The sequence below is a fragment of the Lagenorhynchus albirostris genome, chromosome 2, assembly GCF_949774975.1.
Source record: "Lagenorhynchus albirostris chromosome 2, mLagAlb1.1, whole genome shotgun sequence".
Taxonomy (NCBI): Eukaryota; Metazoa; Chordata; class Mammalia; order Artiodactyla; family Delphinidae; genus Lagenorhynchus; species Lagenorhynchus albirostris.
The window spans coordinates 143,694,665-143,719,372 of NC_083096.1; the positions used below are offsets into that span (position 1 = coordinate 143,694,665).

Consider the following 24,708-nt stretch of genomic DNA (forward strand, 5'->3'; position numbering starts at 1 on the left):
CCAAAGCTCTTTTGGGTTCATTTGCTTATTTAATGCTCACGACAGTCTTGTTATCCCTGCTTTATGGGTGAGGAAACTAAAGCTCAAAGAATAATGATAAGGCCCCATTCCAAGAGCTTTATGTATTTTATCTCATTTAATCCTTACAGCAACCCAGTGAGGTTGGTGCGATCAACATCCCCATTTCAGAGATGCAGTGCAGGGTGTCAGAGGTGGGGTATAAGCCCTGGCTTGCAAACCTGCTCTCTGAACCGTTCCCTGCCCTGCCTCGGGCTAGTAGGATGACTGACTTGCTTGGGGCTGCGGAGCAAGGACATGGTGGGGCAGGAGTCCAGCCAGATCTTCCTGGTCCTGCAGCCCAAGTTCTAACCTCTGACGGGATGCCACTCGATGCCAGAAACCCTTCGTTAGCATTCTGTATCTTCTTTTCACTCAGAATTGTTCTTGGTCCTTTGTGCCTGACTGGAGGCTCCTTTCTTAGACCCACCCTTGGCAGCTCCTGGAGACCAGACTTTCATAAAAGAGCTCAGATCCCAGAACTGAGAACATCAGAGCAGGAAGGGTCCTTGACTTCCTGGTGCAATCTTCTCTCCCTTTTATATTTGGTGGGGAGAGAGAAACTAAAGGCCAGAGTGAGGCAGTAACTTGTCTGAGGTTCACAGCTAGTAGGGGCCAGAGTCCTTGAGGACGAAGGGGGCCGGCCCAAGGAGCAGGCCTCGTGCTCCCTAAGGGCCTCTGTCCAGGGAATATTGAAGAACTGTGACTGGTTCAGCCCTCTTCCAGGGCCCTTTCTGGATGGGCCTGTTTACTTGTGAATTATTAACGAGCCCAAGCCTGTAGCCTGCTGGGTGGGGCTCACTCACTTTAAGAAAACCTGCTTTACAGCCACTGGGAGGGCTCTAGGGTCTGAGGTGGATAGTTCTGGGCTTTAGAGACAGTGGGGGTGGGGCTGGGGGGTGGAGGCTTTCTCCAGGGAGAGGTCTGGAGAAAGGCACTGAGACTAGGGAAGGGGACAAGGGGTCACCCAAGTAATGCTCAGTAAGCATTACTACCAGCACCCCTGAGAGGTTGGCACTATTATCCCAGGTTTACAGATGGAAGACTGAGATTCAGAGAGGAGAACTGACTTCACAGCTTAAGCTCCTTCTACGATGGCATCACTTTTCACATGCTCACACCCCTATTTCTGTGACACACACACACACATTTCCACACATTTTCTCTACAGGATAGAATTGAGACCTGGTTTAAGATATGGCTAGACCTGAGTCCAAGTCACACTTGGTCCAAGCCTCAGTCTTCTCATCTGTAGGATGGGAGATAAAGCTACTATGGAGCTTTCTGGAGCATTCTGAGGAGGTTTCACTAAACAGATACTTATTGAAGACCTTCTTCTTTTTTTTTTTTTAATTTTTTTAAATTTGGCCACGTGCAGCTTTTGGGATCTTAGTTCCCTGACCAGGGATCAAACCCGGGCCCCGACAGTGAAAGCACCAAGTCTTAACCACTGGACCACCAGGGAATTTCCTGAAGGCCTTCTTAAGCTGAGAGATGGTATTGGTGAAAACAGTCTATATTGAGATGTCTCAGGGCCACTGAGAAGTGCAGTGAGCCCAGTGGTTTGTTCTTACAGGCTGGGGAGAAGATGAGAGAGGAAAACAGGCCTCGCATCTCCCAGGCACCAAGCACCAGAAAAAAAGGTCCCCTGGCAGGGGAGGAGGGAACCCAGGACTCAGGATGCTCTCCTGGTCCCCTGGGAATGAGCAGGTGACCTGAGCAGGGTCACTGGGGTTGGGAGGCAGAAATAATGGTGACTCACAGGCTCCCCAGGGTTGGGGCTAGGAAGGAGCTCTTGGGAGCCGGGAACTACCCAGGTGGAACCCTCAGGAGGGGTGGGCCACTCTGATGCTCTGACTCACCAGGCGAGTGGCCCCAGCATCACTGCCACCGTTGTGGCATGGGCAGAGTTCCAGCTCTGAAGGCAAAGCTGAGCCTCAGTTTTCCTCTGTAGAAGGGGGAGAATAATAGCATCTACCTTGGCACTGTCACCACCATCGTCAGGGCACTTATGTAACACCATAAGCACATGCTAGGCACCATTCTGGGCGTTTTACACATAATGCTTAATCCTCACAATGACCCTTTGAAGCAGGCAGTACTTCCATCTTACTGATGAGGAAACTGAGGCTCAGAGAGGTGGTTAAAAGTGTGCATTAAACGAGATAATCCATGTTACATACTTAACGTGTGACACATAATAAGCCTTCGATGAACATCAGTCATTATTACAATCATTACCTCAGAGGAAAATGGTAAAGTGCTAGGCTCAGTGTTAAAGTTTTTGGTGATTAGTTAGGCACTTATACAGAGATGTCAGACCAGGCCCTACCCTCCAGAAGGTCCCAGTCTGATGGCAGAGACAGTCACATACAAACCTCACTCCACCCCCACCATACACAGATGGTGTTCACCCAGGGTGATAGGGGAGGTCAAAGTGGGTTAGAGTAGTGTGTGCCCAGGAAGCCCCTGACCCATCTAGGGAGGAAGGGCTTCCTGGAAGAGGAGGCATCTGAACTGAAACTGAAACTGAACTGAAAGTAGGAGCTTTCGCACAGGGCAGGATTTTAATAAATGTTGTTCAAATACAGTAAAGATTTACTTTGAAGCTAATGTAGCATAAACCTTCAGAACTCCTTACTCATCTGGCCCCTCCCAAGGCTCTGGGAGGACCCTGGCAATTTTATATCGGTAAATTTGTATTTTTTTTAAAAAAAGAAGCCTTTCAATTGTACGATTTTGGATCATCCCTTGGTTAAATGAATGAATAATATGTGACAAGGAAGAAGGTGTGTTCCAGGCAGAGGGAACAGTATGTGCAAATGCCTAGAGACCTGAAAGTGCCTGGCATGTGATAAGACCCCCCAGCCCCCCACCGCCAGCCTCCTCATCCAGGCTCCTCTTTACACACAGTGCTGGTCTTCTCACCAGCTTCACAAACTCCAGCTGTCCTCAGTGTACCTTTGCCCACTTCCATGCTTTTTCATCCATGTACCCATCTGGTACATCCTTTCTACAACTTCATTGTGTATAAATAATACAAACTTCAAGGCTCAACTCTGTCCACCTTCTCCAGGAAGCCCCCAGCCTATATAGCACTCTCCCTTATCTGGACTTCTGTAGATGACAGTGGATGTTATCATAGCCCACTCCTTGTAGTTAATTATCGTTTCCATGCTTATGTCAGAATCCCAGAGGTGGGATAACCCTTGCTAGTGAGCACCTGGCTCTGCTCACATATGGACAGCATAAGAACTCACTACCTTTCTAGACAACCTGTTTAGATTTAAACAGTAATCCCCTAAACCTCTCCCCTCTGCCACCAGGCCCAATCTGCCTGGCTCTCCCAGGACCTAGTCCAAGCCCTCTTTCTATCATGGCTGCTTCTACAGACTCCTCCTGTTTCCTTTTCTAACATCCTGGAGCTCAGGGCAGATCCAGGGGTGCTGGAGTCCCTCCTCCTTCTGTTCCCTGCCTTTGTGAAGGGACAGCTCTAATGGCAGCCACGTGCTCTGATGAGTCATGATTAAGAGTGCTCTGATGAGTCATGATTAAGAGCATCTGGGGCCTGGACGTGGTAGCTGGTTAACTCTTCATGGGCCAGTGGCTCTTCTGCCAGGAGACCAGGTCGGCTTCAACCCTGGTCCTAGACATATACCTTAGGGCTGGGCACACAGTAGGCATCTGAGGAGTGTTATGGGTGACCCCACATAGGCCCTGGGGATTCAGGGGAGAGGGGACCCAGAAGGCAAGGGTTTGCACTTTGGAGTCAGGAGGGTTGAGTTCCAATCACGACTTGCCGTTTTTTAGGTGAGTGGCCTTGGGCAAGTCACGTGAACTCTGTACCTTAGTTTCCCCATCTGTAAAATGGCAGCTATGGGGACTATTTGAGGAGGCGAGTGTGAACTGCTGGCTAGCAGCGAGTGCTAAACCGCGTTATTTTCTGTCTTCTGGTCTGCAAACACAGTCAAGCTGTGGACAAGTGGGTGGGATTAAAATCCAAGCCTGACTCTGGAGGCCATGTCTTTCTTTGCATGAATGCCCCGACCGATGCAGTAGGATGATGAAGGGCTTGGGTCGGGGGCGGTGAGAGTGGCAGGGAGGTGGACCTCAGGCCTAGGAGAACTTCCCGGGACCACACTGGTGGGGTTCCTTAGGAAGGAGCGAGCCCCCGCTCTCGGGGGCATGGGCTGGGCAGACCTTGGGCGCCCAGGGGTCTTACCCGTCAAAGCGGAGGTGGGGCGGGGGCGCCTTCCGCTGGCGGGCAGGCCCCAAGCAGCCCCCGCCCGCTGCTGGGCCCGCGTCTGCGGTCGGCCTCGGGCGGGCGGCGGCCTGGCCCCACTGCGCAGGTGGGCAGACCGAGGCCCGGCCCTGCCCCGCCGCCTTCCCCGCCCCCGGCGCTCCCCTCCCCGGCCGGCGCGTCCGCGGCTCGGCGGCACAGCGCCCGCTCGGGGTTCCGGCGGCAGCACCTGGGCCGCGGCTGGCGTCCGCGGGGGCACGCTGTCCGCCCCCCTCGGCGATGACCACGGCCGGCTCCCCGGGCGCCGTGCCGGCAGGGTAAGTGCGCTGCGGAGCGGCCCCGGAGGGCGCGGGCGGGGCGGGGCGGGGCGGGGGGCGGCGCCGGGCCTGGCCTCCCGCGAGGCCCGCACTGCGGCTTCCAGCCTCTGCGGGGCGGCACTGCGACCCCCGCCCCTCCCGGCCTCCGGGTGCTGCCGCCGCCACCTTCGGAGAGCGGGGAGGGGGCTGCGCGGGGACGGTGGAGGCCCTGGGCACCCTGGGTCGGTCGGTCACTCCCCGCTGGGTCCCAACTTTGTTAGGAAGCTGTGGCCACAGCCGGGTCAGAGCCTCCTTCCTCCGCTCGTGGCGTTTACATCTCCACACCTGTGGGTGGGCTCTTATTGTCACTTCCGTTACAGGTGAGGAAACTGAACAGTAGCTCTTAAATGACTTGTCTTAGGTCTCCCAGGAGGTGAGAAGTGGGCCTGGGATTTGAACCCAGCGATGCCAGACAGTACTTCATGTTCGGGGATATTCGGAGGAGTTAAAAGACTAAGATAGGAACTGGCCCGGCCCACCGGGCACAACAGGAACAGGGGTAGTAAAGGTGGGTGTTGTCACTTTCAACGTGGCACTTCTGCTCATCCCCACCCCACCCCGTTGAGGAACCCTGTAGGACCCCTACACCGCCCCTGTAGCAGTGATAGCTGCCAGCTGCTGGGAGACCTGGAGCAACTCTGCCATTCCTGGACCCCCGTGGATAGGGGCTGGGAGCCCTGCTGCTGGGAGCCGGTACTGCTAGGAGGTTGCTGGGTGGAGATCCTGCGCAGGTGAGCTGGGAGGGCTGCCGTTCTGCCTGGAGCCTCACCACCAGGGACAATATTTGCCTAGGGCCTCAGGGCTAACACATGAACAGGGAGGTGACTCGGCTGGTGCCAGCTGTCAGCTGGAGGCCTCCACAGGGCCTGTATGTGTCCCAGGCTGAGGGCTTGGAAGTTGGGTGGCCGGTGGACACCCTGGCCTGGGGGAGGGTTGCCTGGTGAGTCAGGCAGTGTTTTGTATGACATCGACCAAGTCCTTTATCCTCCCTAGACTTCTGGTCCCTCCTTTGGAAAATACAGGGAGGCTGGGCTGGCTGCTCCCTTCCTTCTCTGGGCTGGTCTTTGTAAATCTGGAAGCTGGTTAAATCCCTTCTGCCCAGTCCTGAGCACCACCCCATTGGGCCCAGAAAAATGGTTTCCAGGAGAGAAGGCAGGCATGGGGCAGGGCACCTATTAAAGAATCCTGAACTCCCAGACTAGACCCCTCATTCATCCTTCTTCCTTGCACACTCACATCCCTGACTGAGTCCTCTCTACAACCCAGGGCTCCTCTGGCCCCTCCTTGGGCCTCCAGGGCAATGAGCCTGCCCTTCTAGCACTGGCAGGTCGTCCTCACACTAAACCATACCTACCCACCTGCGTGCCCTCCAGGTCCATCTGTCCCTGGCCCTGTTCAGTGCCATTCTGGTGGGGTCTGAGCAGAGCAGGAGCAAAGCAGTTCCACCTTCACCATAGACACTCATTCAGTCAGTCAACAAACACTCCCAGGCCTGCTCTGGGCCCAGCCCCATGTGTGAGGCTCAGTGGTGAAAAGACCAACATTTAAATCTCCTCCACTTTAAAAATTATGAAATATTTTCAGCCTTCAGAAGAATATCACAAATAATAAAACGAACTCCATGCCCTTGCCAGCAAGCTTTTTCAGATGTTAACATTGTGCCCTGTTTATTTCATATTCTTTGTAAGAAATAAAGCATCCCTGTGGACCAGCCCACCCTTCCCTCTACAGAGATAGTCACCATCCTGAATTTTGGTTTTATCATTTCTCTGTCGGTTTTTATTCTTTTGCTGAGTATGTATAAGCCTAAAAAATGCGTAGCTCTTTAAATTTTTTCTGTAAATGGAGTCATATAGCACAAATCATTCTGCAGCTTGCTTTTTCTCACTCAGCTTCAGGTTACTGAGATTTAGCTCTCTTGATCCTTGAAGCCCTGGTCCCCACTTGCCTTGAAGTATGATATGCCACCTGATGTAGAGACCATCATTTATTTATTTATCCAGCCTTCTTGGTGAACACTGAGGTGGTTCCCAGTGTCTTGTTATTCAAACATTGAATATTCTTGAATGATTGTCCTTTGCACATATGTGAGTGTTCTTCCATGTTGCCAGGTAGGAGTGGAATTGCTGGGATTTTACAGGATATGTGCGCTCAATCTTTTAAAGTTACTTAGTTTCATTATAAAAGTGGTGCCGCTCGGTAAAAGAAATGATGGAAATACATAATCTTAGGAAAAAAAATTTGCTAATGTTTCCCGAATACTTCCTATTGTGCTTTCCACTGTCTCAGTCATTCTTCCCAGCAACCCTGGGAGGTAGGTCATTCCCATTTCATTGATGAGGAAACTGAGGCTCATAGAGGTTAAAGAACCTTCCCACGTTTCTCCAGCAAGTGATTGCTGAGCTGCAGCTTGAGTCCAGGGTTGTCTGCTTTCAAAACTCCACGCTACCTAGGCCACACCACATCACTCCCTGCCACGTGGTACTCACGTTATGCACAGCTAAGCGGGACTCTGGGAGCAGAGTCACAATCGTATTTGCAATTTAGAAAGGTCACTGTGGATGTGACAGATCCCCATGGACAGGTTGCCTTACCCCCTGAACCAGAAGTTCCCCCCGAATGCTGGAAGGAAGTAAAAGCCAGCTCTGATTCCAGTCAGCTCTCTGAGTGACTGCCTCGCCCTGCCTCCACTGCCCCACCCATCTCACCCTGACTGGGATCCGGGTAGGAGGGCTTCCTGTCTCCAGCGAAGAAGAGGGTCCCCCAGCTCTGCCCATCAGACACTGAGGTAGTGGTTTACAGGCAGACCACCGTGGGGAGGTGGGAGGAAAGGGGAGTGGGGTGGCCCTCTTCTCACTTTGGCTTCAAGCCCCCTCCCCCACTACACTAAAGTTCCTGGTGTTAGTCGTTACCAGCCATGCTCCACGCTCCACCCTGCTCAGCATCCTCCCCATACCAGAGTTTCCACCCGGCACAGCAAAGAGGCCACCATCACCACTTGGGAGCCCAGGAATATTTTGGCCTGGGCCCCGGCAGGGTGGCTTGGAGCAGAAAGGCCTTAAAGACGTGGGGACAGCCTGCAGAGAAGTGGGGACCTCAGTCACAGCCAGGGGAGGGTAATGGTTTGGCAGGTTGCTTTTGCAGAAAGTATTTCTGTCTTCTCCCAGGTTCCTGGGAGGAGGACATCAGGTTCCTGTCTTCACTGTCTTCACTTATCTATCAAATGCAGATAAGAACATCTGGCTCTTGGGGCTGGTGGGAGGACTGAGTGAAATAATGCAATCATCAATTTAGATAACTTGAAGTGATATTCTCGTAGTGGTGATAGGTGTTTGTTCATGCTATTATTAGGTCAAATGGGGCCAATGTCCCCAGCCTGCCTGAGCTCCCCAGCCAGCTGGGATGCCCCCATCCCACCCGTACACTTACAGGCCTTCCAGAGCCTCTGTCTTCTCCACCTGCCCCATGATGGCCTGTGCCCCCTCCTCACTATGGTATCATGCCTCCAGCCCTTTGCTCACACTCTTTTCCTCTTCTGGGACTTCCTTCTCCATCTTGTCCTCAGTTCAGGGCCATCTTATCCAGAAAACTTCCTTGACGGCACCCCCCTCACTTCCGGGCCTCCCCAGCCCCCAGTGACCCCCATGATCACGGCCCTGATGGCTCTGGCCATCACTGTAGCCCTCAAGGGCAGGCCCACGTCTGGGTCCAGTTTCTTTCCCCAGAGTCCAGCCCCAGGCCTGGCCCAGAGCCAGAGATGGGTGGATGTTTGTGGCAGGGAAGAAATCAGCTCCAGGGCTGCCCCAAAGCAGCTGCCCGTCTGGAGAGGACACCGCAGACCCACCTCATGACAGTTAAGGGGAAGTGGTGCTGGGGCTGCCAGGGGAGGGACTATGCGTCTCTGTGCTGTCTGTGCATCTTTCCCTCCAGGTAGACCAAGGAGGCAGAACCTCTTGACTGGGTTGGAGGTGGGGGTGGGAGCGGGGTGTGCGCACTAGTGGGAGGTAGGCTCTCGACTCTGGAATTGTTTAGAGATGGGCAGAAGCCAGGACAATGGACTTGACTTCCTGGGGCTGAGCTGGTGGGCACTGGCTCAGGCAGTAACAGGTTAGAACCCACGCTTAGGCGTGTGACCTTGGCCAAGTCACCTGTCTTCTGTGCCTCAGTCTCCTCATCTGCAGTGGAGGTAATAACCCCACTCCACAAGGCTTTGTGAGGGCTCACGGAGAGCACGCCAGTTAAATGCCTGGGGCAGTAGGTACTCACTGCCTTTTCATTGATTCATGCAACAGAGACAGTGGAATGAACACCACTCACTAGGCTAAGCCCTGGGTGCCAAGGAAGACTCTGTCCCTGCCTCATGAAGAGGCGGGCAGAGGCTGCTTCCAGTGGGGCCTTTTTGGCCCTGGAAAGGAACTTGATCTTTATCCTAAGAGTAGGACAGTGAAGGATTTCAAATCCAGAAGTGACATGGTCAGATTTCGGTTTTAAAAAGATAATTTTGGCTATTATGAGAGGGACAGAGTAAAGGGAATAATGCTTCCTACATTATCCCTTAAAAAAACTACCTAGAGGCTGGATGAGTTACAACATACATCCTTTAAAATACATTCCTGAGTGCCCACAGAAGTAACAGATCCTCTCAGGCCAAGAATTCAGAGAGAGCTGAAATCAGGCTGGTAAATTAGATGAAGCCACCTGAGGGTATTTACAAATTCCAGAAACCTAGACTCTTGAGTTTTAATGACACTTAAGGAATGGGAAATAAGGACTTGGGGCTACCCAATGACAGTGTGAAGAGTTGGAACTTAGCCTCCCTACCACCTCATGTGAATCTGCCACCTTCAAAGGGCGTCCTCAGCAAATAGGGGCGTTGACTAGAAAAAACACCCACCCACCACGAAGGGAGGCGGCAGTTCTTGTGGGGACAAAGAGGCCCCCTAGACAATTATACATGTTGGTCTGCCCTCACACAAATTTCAGGTTTGAATATACACTACCTCTGTGGTCCTGGGTATGCTAAACTAAAAAAAGTAACATAAATGGTCTTGGGGGGGGTGGTAGCACCCCAGGGAAGCTGGCTGAAGTAAATGAAAATCCTCTCTGGAGGAATGGATTCTCATTTCAAGATCCCTTCGGGATCAGTCAAATAGGAGCTCATGGTAAAATTACAAAACACACAAAGAAACAAGTCGCTGTGAGCAATAGATACCAGAAGCAAGAAATAGCAGAATTAAGAGTCTAAGATCCTAGAGTGTTAAGATATTGATTATAACTGATTGTGTTTAAAATGTATAAAGAAATCAAAGATAGACTTGCAACAATACGCAGGGAACAAAATACTGCCCAAAATGACCAAGCAGATTTGAAAAAGAACCAAGTGGAATTTCTGAGATGAAAAATAAAATCACTGAAATTAAAAACTCAGTAGAGGATAAGTAGCGGATGAGACCCACTTAAAGAGAATTAGCGAAATGAAAGATCTAAAGAAATTACTTAGAATCTAACAGAGAGAGTTAACGAGATGGCAAAGAAGAGAGAGAAGAGGCATGAAAAACAATAAAATGGGATAACAGAGAGAGAGAAGAGTTAGGAATGGACAGGAGTAGAGGAGGGGTCTTCCATCAGACGTGGGTACAGATGGTAGTGGCCTGGACTGGGGGGCACTGGGTGTAGAAGGAAGTGGATTAAGAGATGTTCAGGAGGTGGAACTGATAGGGCTTATTGATGGAGTAGATGACGGAGGCCAGGGGGAGGATGTGTCAAGGATGACTATTTCTGACTTGAGAAACTTGGTCGAGGGGTACTATTTATTGAGATGGCAAATCTGGAGAACAGATTTGGGAGAACAAATAAGAGTTCAGTTCTGACCAAAGCATGTTTCATTTTGCCTGGGAAGTTCTGCTGATGCACCACAGAGGAGGAGATATTAGAGCTGGGCCTTAAGATAGGTGTAGAAGTTTACCTGGTGGAGAAAGAACTTTATTAACTTTGGGGGAAAAGGATCTCCTTTCAGTACAATCATCGAGACACTTTTTAGAGCCTTCTCTACTTAAAAGCGACCCCTTGAGAAGAGACATTCATAAGACCATCAGACAGGACTTTTGGGATCATCTCTCATCTTTCAGATGGGAAGTGGAGGCTCAGAAAGATCAGGGATTTGCCCTCCTAGCCCAAGACTCTCCATCCATCCATCCATTCATTCATTCATTCATTCACTGACTTAACCTATATTTATCAAAAGCCCATTTTGTACCAGATACTAGGTGCCGGTGATACAGCAGTGAACAAAACAAAGATTCCTGCCCTCAGGAAGCTTATATTTTAGTGGAGGGAGACAGACAATAAACACAAAAATAAGTAAAAAAATATATATGTCAGAGGGTGGTAAGAGCTATCAAGAAGTGTAAGGACTGGAAGGAGGTCGGGTGTACTGGAGGTGCCATTGGGAAGGTGGCCCTTGAACATAAAAGGCCCTGACAGCTCTTACAGGGTGGCTGCCCACTATGGCCCATTGTGACAGCGCCTGTGGGGTTCTAGAATGCAGGCCTGAGGAGGCCAGGAGAAGGCCTAGAGAAGACGCAGGAAGAAAAGAGCTGAAGTGGGATTTAGTGGGTAGGCTGTGCCCCCCAGTGGGGGCAGAAAAGTCCAATGGGTCGGAAGGGCCACAAAGACTCCTTTTACCCTTGTGAGAGGTAAGATAAATTTATTCCTGAGGTTTCCTTGCACCAACCCACCACATCCCATCCTCAGCCCCTCCCCACGATCTCAGATGATACCACCCCCCTCTGCTCCCCCTCCCACCTTTAGGAACACTTAGAGGTAAGTCCACATTGTCCTGTGTCTTAGTACAGAGTGGGCAGCCTGGAGGAGCTCATGACAGGCATCCAAGGACCACCAGGGAGTTCGCCTTGGGCGCCTTGGGCGGCTCTGTTCCAGCCAGGACAGTCGAGCCTCTCAACTGAGGCTCTGTTGAGAGCTCCCAGGTCATGCCTGTGTCTCTCCCATCAGGACTCCTGTGAGCAGCCTCCATGAGTCCCTGGACCAGTGCATGACCGCCCTGGACCTCTTCCTCACCAACCAATTCTCAGAAGCACTCAGCTACCTCAAGCCCAGGTGAGGCTTAAGCCCAGGTTGGGGATGGAGGGTGTGTGTGTGTGTGTGTGTGTGTGTGTGTGTGCGCGCGTGCGCGCACGTGCATGCACACATGTAAGTGTAGGGATGGGGATGCCAGATGGAGAACCAGAGGTTTTATGTGAGAGGAACCCTGTGTAACTCAATGCCTTCAGCCTTCTGGGTCACTATGACCCCTGAGAATCCCATAAAAATGGCTCAGGGTCCCCATTCCACAGCCAGGAACAGCCAGGCCCTCCCCAAGGTCACTGTGACTTCCTTCCCCTCAGGTCTTGCAGCTTCTTCCACTTTGATTTCTTGTTCCCACTGAATCCAGCTCTAAAACAGCCCCTTTTTGTTATTTTCCTCCAAAGCACTGAAGACTTGAGTTGCTTTTACTCAAGGCTTTAGGGCAATGATGACAGTAGTTTAGCCATTTCTTCTAGTGTTGACTGCCTTATTTCTTTTTTTGGCTGCATTGCGCGCAGGCTTTCTCTAGTTGCGGTGTGCGGGCTTCTCATTGCGGTGGCTTCTCTTGTTGCGGAGCACAGGCTCTAGGCACGTGGGCTTCAGTAGTTGCAGCACGCGGGCTCAGTGGTTGTGGCACTCGGCCCCTTGAGTGTGCAGTCTTCAGTAGTTGCGGCGCGTGGGCTCTAGGGTGCGCAGGCTTCAGTAGTTGTGGCGTGTGGGCTCAGTAGTTGTGGCTTGGGGCTCTAGAGCGCAGGCTCAGTAGTTGTGGCACACGGGCTTAGTTACTCTGTGGTATGTGGGATCTTCCCCGACCAGGGATTGAACCCGGGTCCCCTGCATTGGCAGGCAGATTCTTAACCACTGCACCACCAGGGAATTCCCTGCCTTATTTCTAAATAATATGCTTAGAGTGCTCTTTCTTTACTTACCACTTTTTTCAATTTTTTAAAAACTGAAATTAAGTTGAGATATAATTCACATACCATAAAATTCACTCTTGTTACTTTTTGCTTTTACACATCACCTGATGGTTGACAAGAATTTAGCTTTCTTATACCCCTGCCTCACCTCCCTTCCCTCCTCCTATCATTATATCACAATATCTGGCTAAATCAGTAATCAGTATTTTCATTATTATAACTATGTAATTATGCTCATTGCAGAGACAAGTCTTACATTATAAGATTACATTTTCTTTCTGGAGTTAATAATTGTCTTGTTTTCTTCATTTGCCTGATTTGCTATACGTTTATCCTGAACTCTTTATAACTACTCCATCAAGTCATGAGGTTTTCCATAAATACTCAGACATATCAGGTAAGCCCTCAGTCCCTCTTTTTCCTGGAAACCTTTCCCCTGGAAGACAGGCCTGTTTACTGGCCACCTTCCAGCCGGCTCCTGGAATCCCCTTTGCTTCTCCCCTGTTTGCTTGGCCTGGCTTTTTCTCTCTCATATCTGTATCCTCCCTCATTTAACTAGAGCATGTCCTCTAGAAATTTCCAAAGAGAGAGTTGCATGAATATGATCTTTCCCCCTCAGAATTTTGAAGGCGTTGTTTTCTGCCCTGTTTTCTGGCATGTACTGTAGCCGGGAGAATCCTGATTCTTCTTACATGGCATGGGGTCTTTTTTCCTTCTCCAGAGATGTTTAGGATCTTCTCTTTTATTCCTGCAAATCTGAAATTTCACAATGATGTGCCAGAATGTAGGTCTTTTTACTTGGCATTTTTTTTTCTTTGTTTGTTTTGGCTGCGCTGGGTCTTCGTTGCTGCACACGGGCTTCCTCTAGTTGCAGCGAGCGGGGGCTACTCTTCATTACAGTGTGCGGGCTTCTCATTGCAGTGGCTTCTCTTGTTGCCGAGCACAGGCTCTAGGCGCGCGGGCTTCAGTAGTTGCAGCACACGGACTCAGTAGTTGTGGCTCGTGGGCCCTAGACCACAGGCTCAGTATTGTGGCACACGGGCTTAGTTACTCCGTGGCATGTGGGATCTTCCCAGACCAGGGCTCGAACCCATGTCCCCAGGTTAGCAGGCGGATTCCCAACCACAGCGTCAACGGGGAAGTCCTCTTGGTATTTTTTTATTCGGAAACTGAGTTCTAGGAAATTCTCTCGTATGATCCTTCCACGTTCTGTTTCCCTTTCCTGGGCTTTGTTTAAGGCAGGTATTGGACTTCCTGGATCAGTCCTCTTCTAAGATATTTATCCGCACACCACCCCCCTCGCATTTCTTTATCTTTTTTCCTCTGATTTATGGGAGAGTTCCTCAACCTTATCATTAAATCCACTGACTTTTCTTTCTTGTGTGTAATCATATGATTAATTCCCTAGTACTCTTCAGTGTTCTCTGAATGTTCTTTTTTTCCTAAAACATCTTATTCTTTGTTTATGAGTGCACTGTGTTCTTTATATGTATATTTAAAAATATGAGTGTCCTGAGGATAGGACCTGGCATGTAGCAAGCCCTCTAATAAGTATTTATTGTTGTTATTACTATTAGCACAGAATATTATCTCTTTTAAAAGTATTTTATTCTTTCCCTGCATAATCTTGGCTTTCTCCAGGTTTCCTTTTTCTGTGTAATGGGGGGAGTACTCTCCTCATGGTAGGGTGGGGGGCGCTACCCTGAAATGCCCGATGGTCCCTGGCTGGCTGTCTGGTCGTATTTAAGAGCACATTCACTCAAAGGCCAACTGGAAGGTCTGGGCCAAGAAGCCTTGTAATTGGTGGGATCAGCTTTTGGATGATCTGGCAGAGAGCGGGCCCCAGCTGTTAGTTTTTCCAGAGAAGAATCCTCCATTCCTCAGTCTGGACAGAGAGCCCCTGGCTGCCTGAGTTCCGGGACTGGGATAGGGGTGAGGGGCCAGGGGTCTAATCATGTCTGCTGCCTGCTTGCCCGATCCCCTCTTTGCAGCTCTAGGTTGTCCTCTGCCACAACTGGTTCCCCCAGGTCCCCAGGGAAAGCAAGTGCTGGGGTAGGGGGACGGCTTTCCCCAAGCCTCAAGCCAGGCCTGTCCAGTTTCTCTAGACCTGACTGACCCATTGATCTCCTGTCTGGGGTCAGTGGCCCAGCTTCTGAGCGGGGCAGCTCCAGGGCTTGGTGGTCTTGAGTCGTACGGTAGTCCCTCCGCGAGCAGTCCTCACACCTCATCCCCACCCTCTGGGGGGATCCAGCTTGAGGTACGGCAGGGCCGGGTCTGCTCGGGAGTGGGGCCGCTGCCTGAGGCAGGCCAGGCCCCATCTTGCCCCATCACCGAACATCCAGGCTCCCCTCCCAGTGCTTTAGGGAGGCTCCCCGGCTCCCCTTCCCTCCTGGTCACTACCCGTCCCGCAGTGGCTCCTCTCTGCCACTGCCCCCTCAACGCCCTCCTCCCGCCCTCGGCCCCCTCCTCGCTGAGGGGCTGCCTCGCCTTCCCTCACCTCAGGAGGGCCCTCTACTAGGGGTCCTGCAACTCAGGCCCCCGAGAGGCAACGCCTGCCCTGAAGGAAGCACCACAGAGAGAACAGGCTTCCTGTGAGGCCACCTTTCATCTCACACGTGAGGCACTGTAACCTCTCTTTCTCTTGACTCCTGCCCCATTCCGGAAAAGGGTCTTTGCTTTCTTTTGAGTTGAAGCGCTTCCTCCCCAAACAGTGGATGTCATGAGCACACTCCCCGTCCCTTCTTGTGACAACCAAATAATGTTTCCAGAAATTGCTAGCTGTCAAGGGAGGGGTGGGCATATTCAGTAAAAATACCTCCCCATCTCTGTTAAGAACCACTGGTCTAGATAAAATAATTCTTGCTCAAAAACGGTCTGCTCTCCCCATTCACAGCCACTGAAGCTGTGAAGGATGCTGGGGGTCAGTGTCATCCACTGCTCCCCATAGCACGCGTGGTGTCTCGTTTCACTGTCACCCACACTTTGCCCTCGGGGAGTAACTGGGCTCTCCAAGCCTCCCCCCACCCCAGCTTCTGCTTTCCCTTTTTCACTTCTTTCTTTTTTCTTTCCCCCAAACTAACACCAGAACCTGCATGTTATGCTACTTTGTTGTTTGTTTGTTTGTTTTACAGCAGGTTCTTATTAGTTATCTGTTTTATACAGATTGGTGTATATATGTCACCATATATACACCATTTGCTTTCCTTTTTTCACTTCTTTGAGTAGCTTCTGGTTTATTTTACTTCACGCTGTGTGTGTCCCTGAGCACTGTCTCTGGAACATGGTAGCTACACTACTCATTTGATGAAAAACATGGTCATGGTTGATAAGCAGCAGGACCAGGATGCACATCCAGCCCCATTCAGCTCCACAACCCACACTTTGCCTCCTGGGCCATCGTGGATCTCAAGCAGGTGGAGTTTCCCTGGCACAGGAGGCCTCACACGTGCCACGTCTTCCAGGAGGGAGGGAAGGAGGTAGAACAGGTGTGTGGGGCCGAGGGAGGGTGGTGTGCCCCTGCACTGTCCCGGATCCCTCTGGGGGAGGAAGCGAAGTCCCCCGCTGAGAGGAAGGGGCCAGGCTGGTGCTGGGCTGGGGAGGTGGCAGGGACTGGGCAGAAGTTCATGAGTGGCACGATGGGCCGAGGCTGGGGGCCCCGCTCAGAGCGTGCCCGTCCGTGTGGCTGGCGGCTTCCTCCTGCCTTGCTCAGTGGCAGCGCCGCGGAGAAACTAGGCGGTCGCGCGGCTCCTAACCAGGGCAGCGGGAGTTGGCAGGCCAGCAGTGAGGGTTTTGACAAGAGAGTGGCTGGTATGAGGAAGCTCAGCTAGGGGGTCAGGGAGAGAGGACAGGCTGGAGGTGGGGGGATGGGGCAGTGGGAGTGACTGGAGAGAGCTCACAGGCGGCAGGCGGGGAGTCTGTGGCTGGGAGGGTGGGTGGTGTCGTGCAGGACTCCAGAAGCAGAGCTGGCCTCTGGGCTGACGGGGAGGTCAAGGTGTGAACCATGGGATGGGGCAGTTGGGCGCCTGGGGCCCGTTCACTCGGCAGCACCTCAGGAGTGCCCTCTTGTGGCCGGCGGTGGGCCGGGTGCTGGGGCTGCAGTACCGAGCGGGGCGTGAGCCCTTCTCAGGGTTCCTCACTGCACCAAGTGAAACAAGTAATAATGGCTTTAGGACCAGCCACATACCTTCCGGGTTGCACTGCGACGTGAAAATGTGGAATTCTTTGTTCAAAAATTATTAAGGGTTTCAAAACGGTGACAGCAGAGCATTAAACCAAGCACGGAGCCCCGTGTGACTGCACAGATCGCACACCTGTGTTCAGCCAGCCCCGGAAGTCTTCCTGGAGGAAGTGACATTTAAGTTGAGAGAGGTTGGATGAGAAGGAGTCAGCCAGATGGAGAGGGCATTTCCAGGCAGAGGAACAGCCAGTGCCAAGGCCTGGCAGTGAACAAGGGTCTAGTGTATTTGAGGAAGACAGATAGTCAGCCTGGCTGGGGTGGGGAGAGCTGGGGACGGTCCCAGAAGGGAGAGGGCAGGGTGATGGAAGGTGGACTGGGGATATGAGTCCCCCAGAAGGTGGTTGGGCTGGAGAGGAGGGCGGCGAGGTGGGTCTGAGAGGCGTGGGGGGATTTCATGAGGGTGAAGGAAAGTGGCTTGGAGGCAGGGGGTCTGTCTCTGAGACAGGCTGCAGGGGGGCATCCTCGCCCAGAGAGGTCCTCAGGAAGTAAGGCCTTAGGCTGTGACTGCAGGGGTGTCCCCAGGAAACAGCAGTGGGGTTTGGGTCAGAGTCAGTCGTCCTGATGGTGAGGACAGGATGGCTGATGAATAGCTGACAAGGGCCTGAGCCCTGGCTACTGGCAGAGGAGGGAAGGGCTGGAGGCCGCTGGGCTTAGCAGACCTCCAGGTGGCCAAGGAGTCCCCAGTCCCAACACCCTGCTTTTCCGATGGCTCTTCCAGTGCCCTCCCCATCTTGACAGCTTGTCTAGGCCTGGCAGGTGAGACCCCATTGGGCATCATGTCCTAGAGGTGGGTCTAGCTCAGAGGTGAGGGGATAGTTGCTTCTAGGGGTCTGGTCGCCATATGTACAACAAGGACTTTGTGGAGTGCAGACTAAACTTGGGGTGCCTGAGGTCCGGGGGGTTGTTATACCTCTGTGCCCTGAATCCCAGTCCAACCAGAGTTGGGGGCTTCCACGTCATGGGCTGGGGAGGGGCTAGGATTCCCAGCTGCAGGTGCCTGTCAGGGCCTTGGGCCTCAGACTAGAAATTCCATTTCGCCTGCCAGCTGCCCAGGAGGGGCTCTCCCTCCTACTGGGCTGGGCAGGTGTGGCTGAGTCTGGGCCTGGGACCTGGGGGCGAGGAGGGTGAGAGTTGGAGAGGCCTGGGGGAAGGGGATTATCTGGGAGGTGGGTCTGTGTGCTGCCCGGGAAACCCTTCCTCAGGGAGAAAGTTTTTATGTAGGGCAATGACCCTTGACCCTGGCAGGACACAGAGGGACTCAGACTCACATTCATTGAACATCGGTGTTATGGCCCTGGCCTGGGCACCCTACTTAAGCCACCCAAAGTCCTGGGAGAGAAGGGTTATTGTATCCATTTTACAGAGGAAAAGCCTGAGGCTCAGAGAGGCTGCAAGACTCACGAGGATCACACAGCTGGTGACTAGCGAGGCCAGGATTCCAACCTGTGTCTGAGAGACTCTGAAGCCTGAGTTCTGTAACCCCACTGCAGACTGTGGCCTCCTTTCCACAAGCCACTGCCCTCAGATAAGCAGTTCTAGCAGAGACCTGGGAGGTGTCCCAACAGCTGCCAGGACTGGTCTCCTTCATGAACCTTTGACTTCCAAGGATAATATCACCTGAGAATCACCCAGAAGTAAAAAAGCAACTTAATTTACAGAGGTGCTTTATGAATGAGGAACAGGTGAAGTCTTATGATAGAATAGATGGTCTATAAACCTTAGTCATCTTCTCTCTCCCCTGAAGTTCCCAGCATAAGCCTGGCACTGAGGAGTTTGGAAAATAATTAATAAGGGGGTGTAGGGAAGGGAGCAAAAAATCGCTGCAGCATCTACTGTGTGCCAGGCAAGGGTAATCCCCAGCCAGACCCACATGGACTCGGGTGGGCCAGCATTATTGTCCCCATTTTGCAGAAGCATAAATCAAGGCCCAGATACATTGTGACTTCCCCACGTACAGAGGAGGACTGGCATTGGTCCCATCCTTCCTTGCCTGTTGCTCTCTGCCTGTGTTAGACTAAATGCCACCCCTCTTCCCCCCAACACCCTTTAGATGCAAGGTCTGGGGCTGTGGCGGAGCCGGGAGACAGGATGGGGAGGCTTCCTGAGACCAGCTCGCTCAGCCCTGTCACGTTGGTGCTGAGTCAGAGATAAATCTCACACAAGCGCTGTCCTTGAGGAGCCCACAGTCTGGGAGAGAGCTGAGCCTCGGCTGATATAAGTTCAGTGTGACCTGTGCCTCAGTTATAGACACATGCTCCCTTTGGGAGGGAGCCCTGGATTCCCAGTGGCCTTTGAGGCATTTGAGGGCCTTCACAGATGAGTCAGGGGATGCGGGGGTAGGGGATGGGCATTTCAGGCTGAGGGAACAGCAAGGACAAAGGCCTGCAGGAGGGAAGATGTGGGCTTTTCTCGAGGAGAGTGTGTGTGGTTCAGTGTGGTATAGTCTTGAATGTGACCAGATGGTGGGTCAGAAGCATAAGTGATATGAGGGCTGGGCTGGAGAGGTGGGCAGGGCCTGTGATGTGTGGTGCCTTGGGCCCCCAGCATTGTCTCATGGGATGTGGAAGTCACGGGAGGGCTCAGGCAGAGAGCAACAGGATCAGATGATGGGGTGGGGAGAGGCAGGAGGTGGCGAGGTCAGTGAGGTCCAGGGAACAAGGATGGGCAAGCCCGAGGTGGGGCTTGAGGAGAGAAGAGACCCCACAGACAGGACCTGTGGTAGATGGGGCAGCAGGTGAGAGGCAGGCCCTGGCGCAGGGGAGTACCACCTCAGGCCAACACACTGCTGAGCTCTTTCGGAGTTCTCACGGCAGCCTTGCTGCTGCTGTCCATGTGGAATGGGTGAGAAACCGAGGCTCAGATCTGGAGTCACGTAGAGCCACTCAGCAGGAAGAAGAGATGCTGGGATCCGAGGCCGCCTGAGCAGCAATGGAAGGGTCAGCCCTTGGCGAGTCCCTTCCCCTCTCTGGACCTGTGTTTCCTCCCATGCGGGATGGGGGAGGGAACGGTGGGTGATGACACAGGGTCAGCTACCTTGGAGTTCTAGTTTATGCTCTCATGTCCCTTCTCTCTGGCAGAACCAAGGAGAGCATGTACCACTCACTGACGTATGCCACCATCCTGGAGATGCAGGCCATGATGACCTTTGACCCCCAGGACATCCTACTTGCCGGCAACATGTTGAAGGAGGCCCAGTCACTCTGTCAGAGGTCGCGGCCGGGGGTGTGGACAGGGTTGAGGGGTTGTGAGGCCCATCCTTCTGTCACCTTGCCCTATCCCAGTGCCTAACATGCCACTATTAGTCCTACTCCTTTTGGCTAAGAAAAGGTGTCCCCAAGTGCTGAAACCCATCCCTGTTAGCACTGCCTCAGGAGCTGTGTTGTCTGAGCCAGTCACGGGGGGCTTCCAGGGGCCAGGCTGGCTTGGGAGGAGACAAATCCTGGCTCTGTCACGTAATAACTCGCTGACCTTGGGCAAGCCCCTTTCTGGTCTGAACTTTCCTCATCTGTGAAATGGGTGTGATGACAGGGTTGTTGTGGGGACTGAATGAAGACTTCGGTTACGGGACCTGGTGCATAGTTTGTGTTCAGTACATGTTAACTGCCTGTATGCGTGAATGAATAGACCCTCAGGGTTCGTGCACAGGTGGAGTCGTCATTCACTGGGACACACCCCTGCCTGCCCTAGGCCAGGCCCTGTGCTGGGCACTAGCCACCCAGGGAATCATCAGACCCCGGCCCCTCTGACGCCTGAACTGCCTGATCGGGGAGACAGGCACAGACAGTAACATCCCAGCCCGATGCAGGGAGGCTCATGGGGTCGTGGGGGTCCAGCTGGAGAAGCAGGAAAGGCATCCTGGAGGAGGTGATGCCAGAGCTGGGTCCTGTAGGGTGACTAGGAACTGGCCAGGGTAGAGCGGGTGGGGGAGGGGGCTCCATGCAGAGGCAACAGCAGGGGCAAGGGTGTGAGAAGGCCTGGACTGGGGGGAGTTGCCAGGAGTTTAGTGTGTGGAGTCCTACGGGAGGGGCAGGAGATGCTGTTGGAGGCACACGGGCCCCTCGCTCACCCTCCCTGAATGACCTGAGATCCCATTTTCCTCTTCAGGCACCGGAGGAAGTCCTCTGTAACAGATTCCTTCAACAACCTGTTGCACCGCCCCACTATGGACCAATTCACGGAAGGTGTGGCATCTGGGATGTGCTCTCAACTCTGCTGACGCCAGGCAGCCCGGTTCCAGACCCAGGAAGGGGTGGGAAGGGACAGGTGTCCTCCCAGTTGTCACCCAGGGGGCCGGGCCCTGCCCTAGACACTGGGACACAGATGGGTCAGACCTGGGGCCTTTTGAGGACTGGTCTCAGGTGGCGGGGGTGGGGGTGGGGTGGTGAGGGCGGGGGAGCAGGTGAGACTCACTTACCTGACAGTATTACCTGCTGGAAATTGGGTAAGAAAATGCTGTCACAAGGTCCATGCACTTTGCTCCTCAGGCCAGTGTGGGCTTAGGACTGTGCGTGCAGTTAGGTTTACTGGTTTAATTATCTTAGTGATCTCACGTGCTCCTGCGGGGAATGTGGTCCTAGAGGCTGACACACTGAGATGAAACAGCTGGGGGCCGTGGAAGAGAAGGTCTGGGCCGCCAGAGCCATGTGGCATCTTTGTGCCGTGACCACATGTGGCAGTCCTGGAGACAGCAGCAGCCAACCATAAGCAATTTGGGGCCCTTTAGTGCAGGGGCAAATGGCCCTCCCCACCTCGAGAGCCCTTTGAAGGTTCCAGTGCAAAACAGTGCTTATGATGGTGCCACTCTCTCCTTCCTACCTTCCATGGCTCCCTGCTGCCCACAGGACCAAATCTGCAGGCCTCCACCAGTGTTTAAGACCCTTTACAGCCAGACTTCTGCCCCTCATCTTTCCCTGTCCTCTAAATCTCTCCCTGCTCCACCCCATTTCAACCTTCTGTGGCTCAGCTGTCCCCCAGGCACCTGAGTTGTTTGGCTTTCCTGGGCCTCTGCCGAGAAAGCTCTTCCTGCCTCATCCTTCCATCCCATGTTCAACTCAAATAGCCCAACTCAGGTGTCTTCTTCTGGAAGTCTTTCCTGACTCCTCGGGCTGTGTTCGTTCTCCTTCCTTACTCCTGCAGCCTGCGGCTTCCCTGGGTTTATCCATTCATCCCAGCACTGTAGGGGTGTTGGTGCACAGCACCTACAGTGACGCCCGGAGGACAAGAGAACAAGGCCCAGGGTCCTGTGCTGACATTCTCGGGGGTGGGGTCGGGGGTGTGAGTTAATTCAGGGCAATGGTGCCTACCACCAGGTAACCTGGTGATGGGGATTCGGGAGGTGGCAGGCAGGTGCTGACTCAGGCTCCCTTTGCCTTTTGGGAAGTGGGATGAGGAGGATTTGGCCCAAGCCTCCTGCCAAGAGTCCCAGGAGGCCGCAGGGCCTTGGTTTTCTCCCTGCAGTGGAAATCCACGCTGAGGTCTGCTACGCAGAGTGCCTGCTGCAGAGAGCAGCCCTGACCTTCCTGCAGGTAGGAGCCCTCTTCTCGTACAAGCAGCCTGGGGGTTTCAGAAGATGGGTCACCACGTCTTAGCCTGGAGGGTCTAGAGCAACCATGCCCAGCCCCCTTGGGGTTGAGGCGAGGACTGAGGCTCCGTCACCCCAACGCTCCTGGCCCTGGGCAGGCTCAGTGGCAGAGGTGATGGGCCTTACCCCTCCACACGGAGCACACGCGTTCCCACCCACTACCAGGATGTGCTTCCACCTCGTGACTGCTGCTTCCCTGCTGTTTTCATGTCACAGGGGTGACAGAGCCTGCTTTACGTTTGATTCATTCAGCAGACTAGTCTGAATGAATCAAACGTGATTCATTCAAGAACTTGACTTGTAGAACCTGCAACATACCAGGCTTTGTATGTACATTACAGGCATGTTGTTTTTACATACATTATACACATTGCATTTTTTTTTTTTTTAAGATGTTGGGGGTAGGAGTTTATTAATTTATTTATTTTTGCTGTTTTGGGTCTTCGTTTCTGTGTGAGGGCTTTCTCTAGTTGTGGCAAGCGGGGGCCACTCTTCATCGCGGTGCGCGGGCCTCTCACTATCGCGGCCTCTCTTGTTGTGGAGCACAGGCTCCAGACGTGCAGGCTCAGTAGTTGTGGCTCACAGGCCTAGTTGCTCCGCGGCATGTGGGATCCTCCCATACCAGGGCTTGAACCCGTGTCCCCTGCATTAGCAGGCAGATTCTCAACCACTGTGCCACCAGGGAAGCCCCTGCATGTTTGTTTTTACCTACATTTCTATGTATTATTTAATCAGCACCTCCCAGGCCTATGATGGGGAGGATTAGTAGGGGAGGAACCGCTTTCCCAGGGTCACATGGTTAGCAAATGGCAGAGCTGGGATTTGAACCAGGTCTGGCCAACTCAGAGCCTATGCTCCTCACCACAGTGGAAATTATGAGAACCATCATCATCATGATTTTACCAAAAAGCCTGGATTATAATTATAAAATATAATCGTCATGTAAATAGGTGCACTGGGGTGGAGAGGCACCTATAAATTTTATTGTTGGGGTACTGTTTATTTTTGTTAGTGATTTTTCTGTCTTTTTGGACCTCAGATGATTAGAATTGGATTAATCTGAATTCTTCGTTAGGATCACTGTAATAATTGCACCATGACTGGCCTTTTACTTCCGTTGTTTGTTTACCCTATTATTACACATAATAATCACCCACGAACCCCCCACCCAACCGGAGAACAGAACCCCGCTGGCACATCTCCTTGCCCTCTGCCTCCCTTCCCCCAGGGGAAACCACTACCTAGAGTTTGTATTTATCATCACCCGCCCTATTTTTTTTTTTTTTTTTGCGGTACGCGGGCCTCTCACTGTTGTGGCCTCTCCCGTTGCGGAGCACAGGCTCCAGACGCGCAGGCTCAGCGGCCATGGCTCACGGGCCCAGCCGCTCCGCGGCATGTGGGATCTTCCCGGACCGGGGCACGAACCCACGTCCCCTGCGTCGGCAGGCGGACTCTCAACCACTGCGCCACCAGGGAAGCCCCCCCGCCCTATTTTTTAAAAATGGTTTTCTCGGCTTCCTATTCATGTCTGAACAGCATATTGTTATGTTTTAGTTGCCTTTGAGCTTCTTAAGGCCTCAAGCTGTGTGGGACTTGCTTTCTTCACCCAACCGTACGTGGCAGTGTAATACTGCCTTCTATGAATATACCAGTTTGTTTATCCATTATCCTGCTGAAGGATATCTGGGTTGTTTCCGGTTCTTGGCTGCTATGAACCGTGATTCTGTGAGCATTCTTGAAGATGTTCATCCATTTCTCTTGGGTGTATACCTGGGAGTGGAACTGTCAGGTGGACTGTAGGTATTGGTGCTTTTTTTTTTTTTTGGCTGCACTGTGTGGCATGCGGGATCTTAGTTCCCCAACCAGGGTTCGAACCTGTGCCCCCTCTAGTGGAAGCACGGAGTCATAATCACTGGACCGCCGGGGAAGTCCACAGGTACTGGCGCTTTAAATTACAAATGTGATAAATACCTGCTTGTTGTAAAAAAACACAAGCAATCAAAAAACGAACGTCTCCCTTCCTTCCCCACAGTTCCGCCACTGTTAACCGGTGGGAGCATCTCCTCCAGGCCTCTCTCCACGCACATAGTATATGTACATATGAGCCTGCTACAGGAGGTTGTGGTTGAGCCCTGGGCATTGTGGAGGTCTTGTTTGGCAAGCAAGGCCCTTATCTCAAGTACCAGGGGTAGAGTGGGGAGGCCTCTGACCCCACCCACGTGGGGTCCCTCATA

At 52.8% G+C, this 24,708-nt stretch overlaps 1 protein-coding gene across 10 annotated transcripts in view; it reads left to right on the top strand.

The window, feature by feature from the left end:
• The window catches only part of TTC39A (tetratricopeptide repeat domain 39A), a 51,811-nt gene that overhangs the window by 8,493 nt on the left and 18,610 nt on the right, over positions 1-24,708 (top strand). For 5 of the 10 annotated variants that reach the window (XR_009538930.1, XR_009538929.1, XR_009538928.1 and 2 more), the window contains exons 2-5: positions 11,665-11,769; positions 19,971-20,102; positions 20,998-21,074; positions 22,351-22,418. Coding sequence is in view for 7 of the 10 variants with exons in the window: in XM_060140099.1 (XP_059996082.1) it covers positions 11,665-11,769; positions 19,971-20,102; positions 20,998-21,074; positions 22,351-22,418 (382 nt within the window). In the remaining 3 variants the exon portion in view is untranslated. Of the gene's footprint in view, positions 1-4,561; positions 4,615-11,664; positions 11,770-19,806; positions 19,830-19,970; positions 20,103-20,997; positions 21,075-22,350; positions 22,419-24,708 lie in introns of those variants that run through there. The other 5 variants (XM_060140101.1, XM_060140106.1, XM_060140100.1 and 2 more) reach the window with 4 other exon arrangements.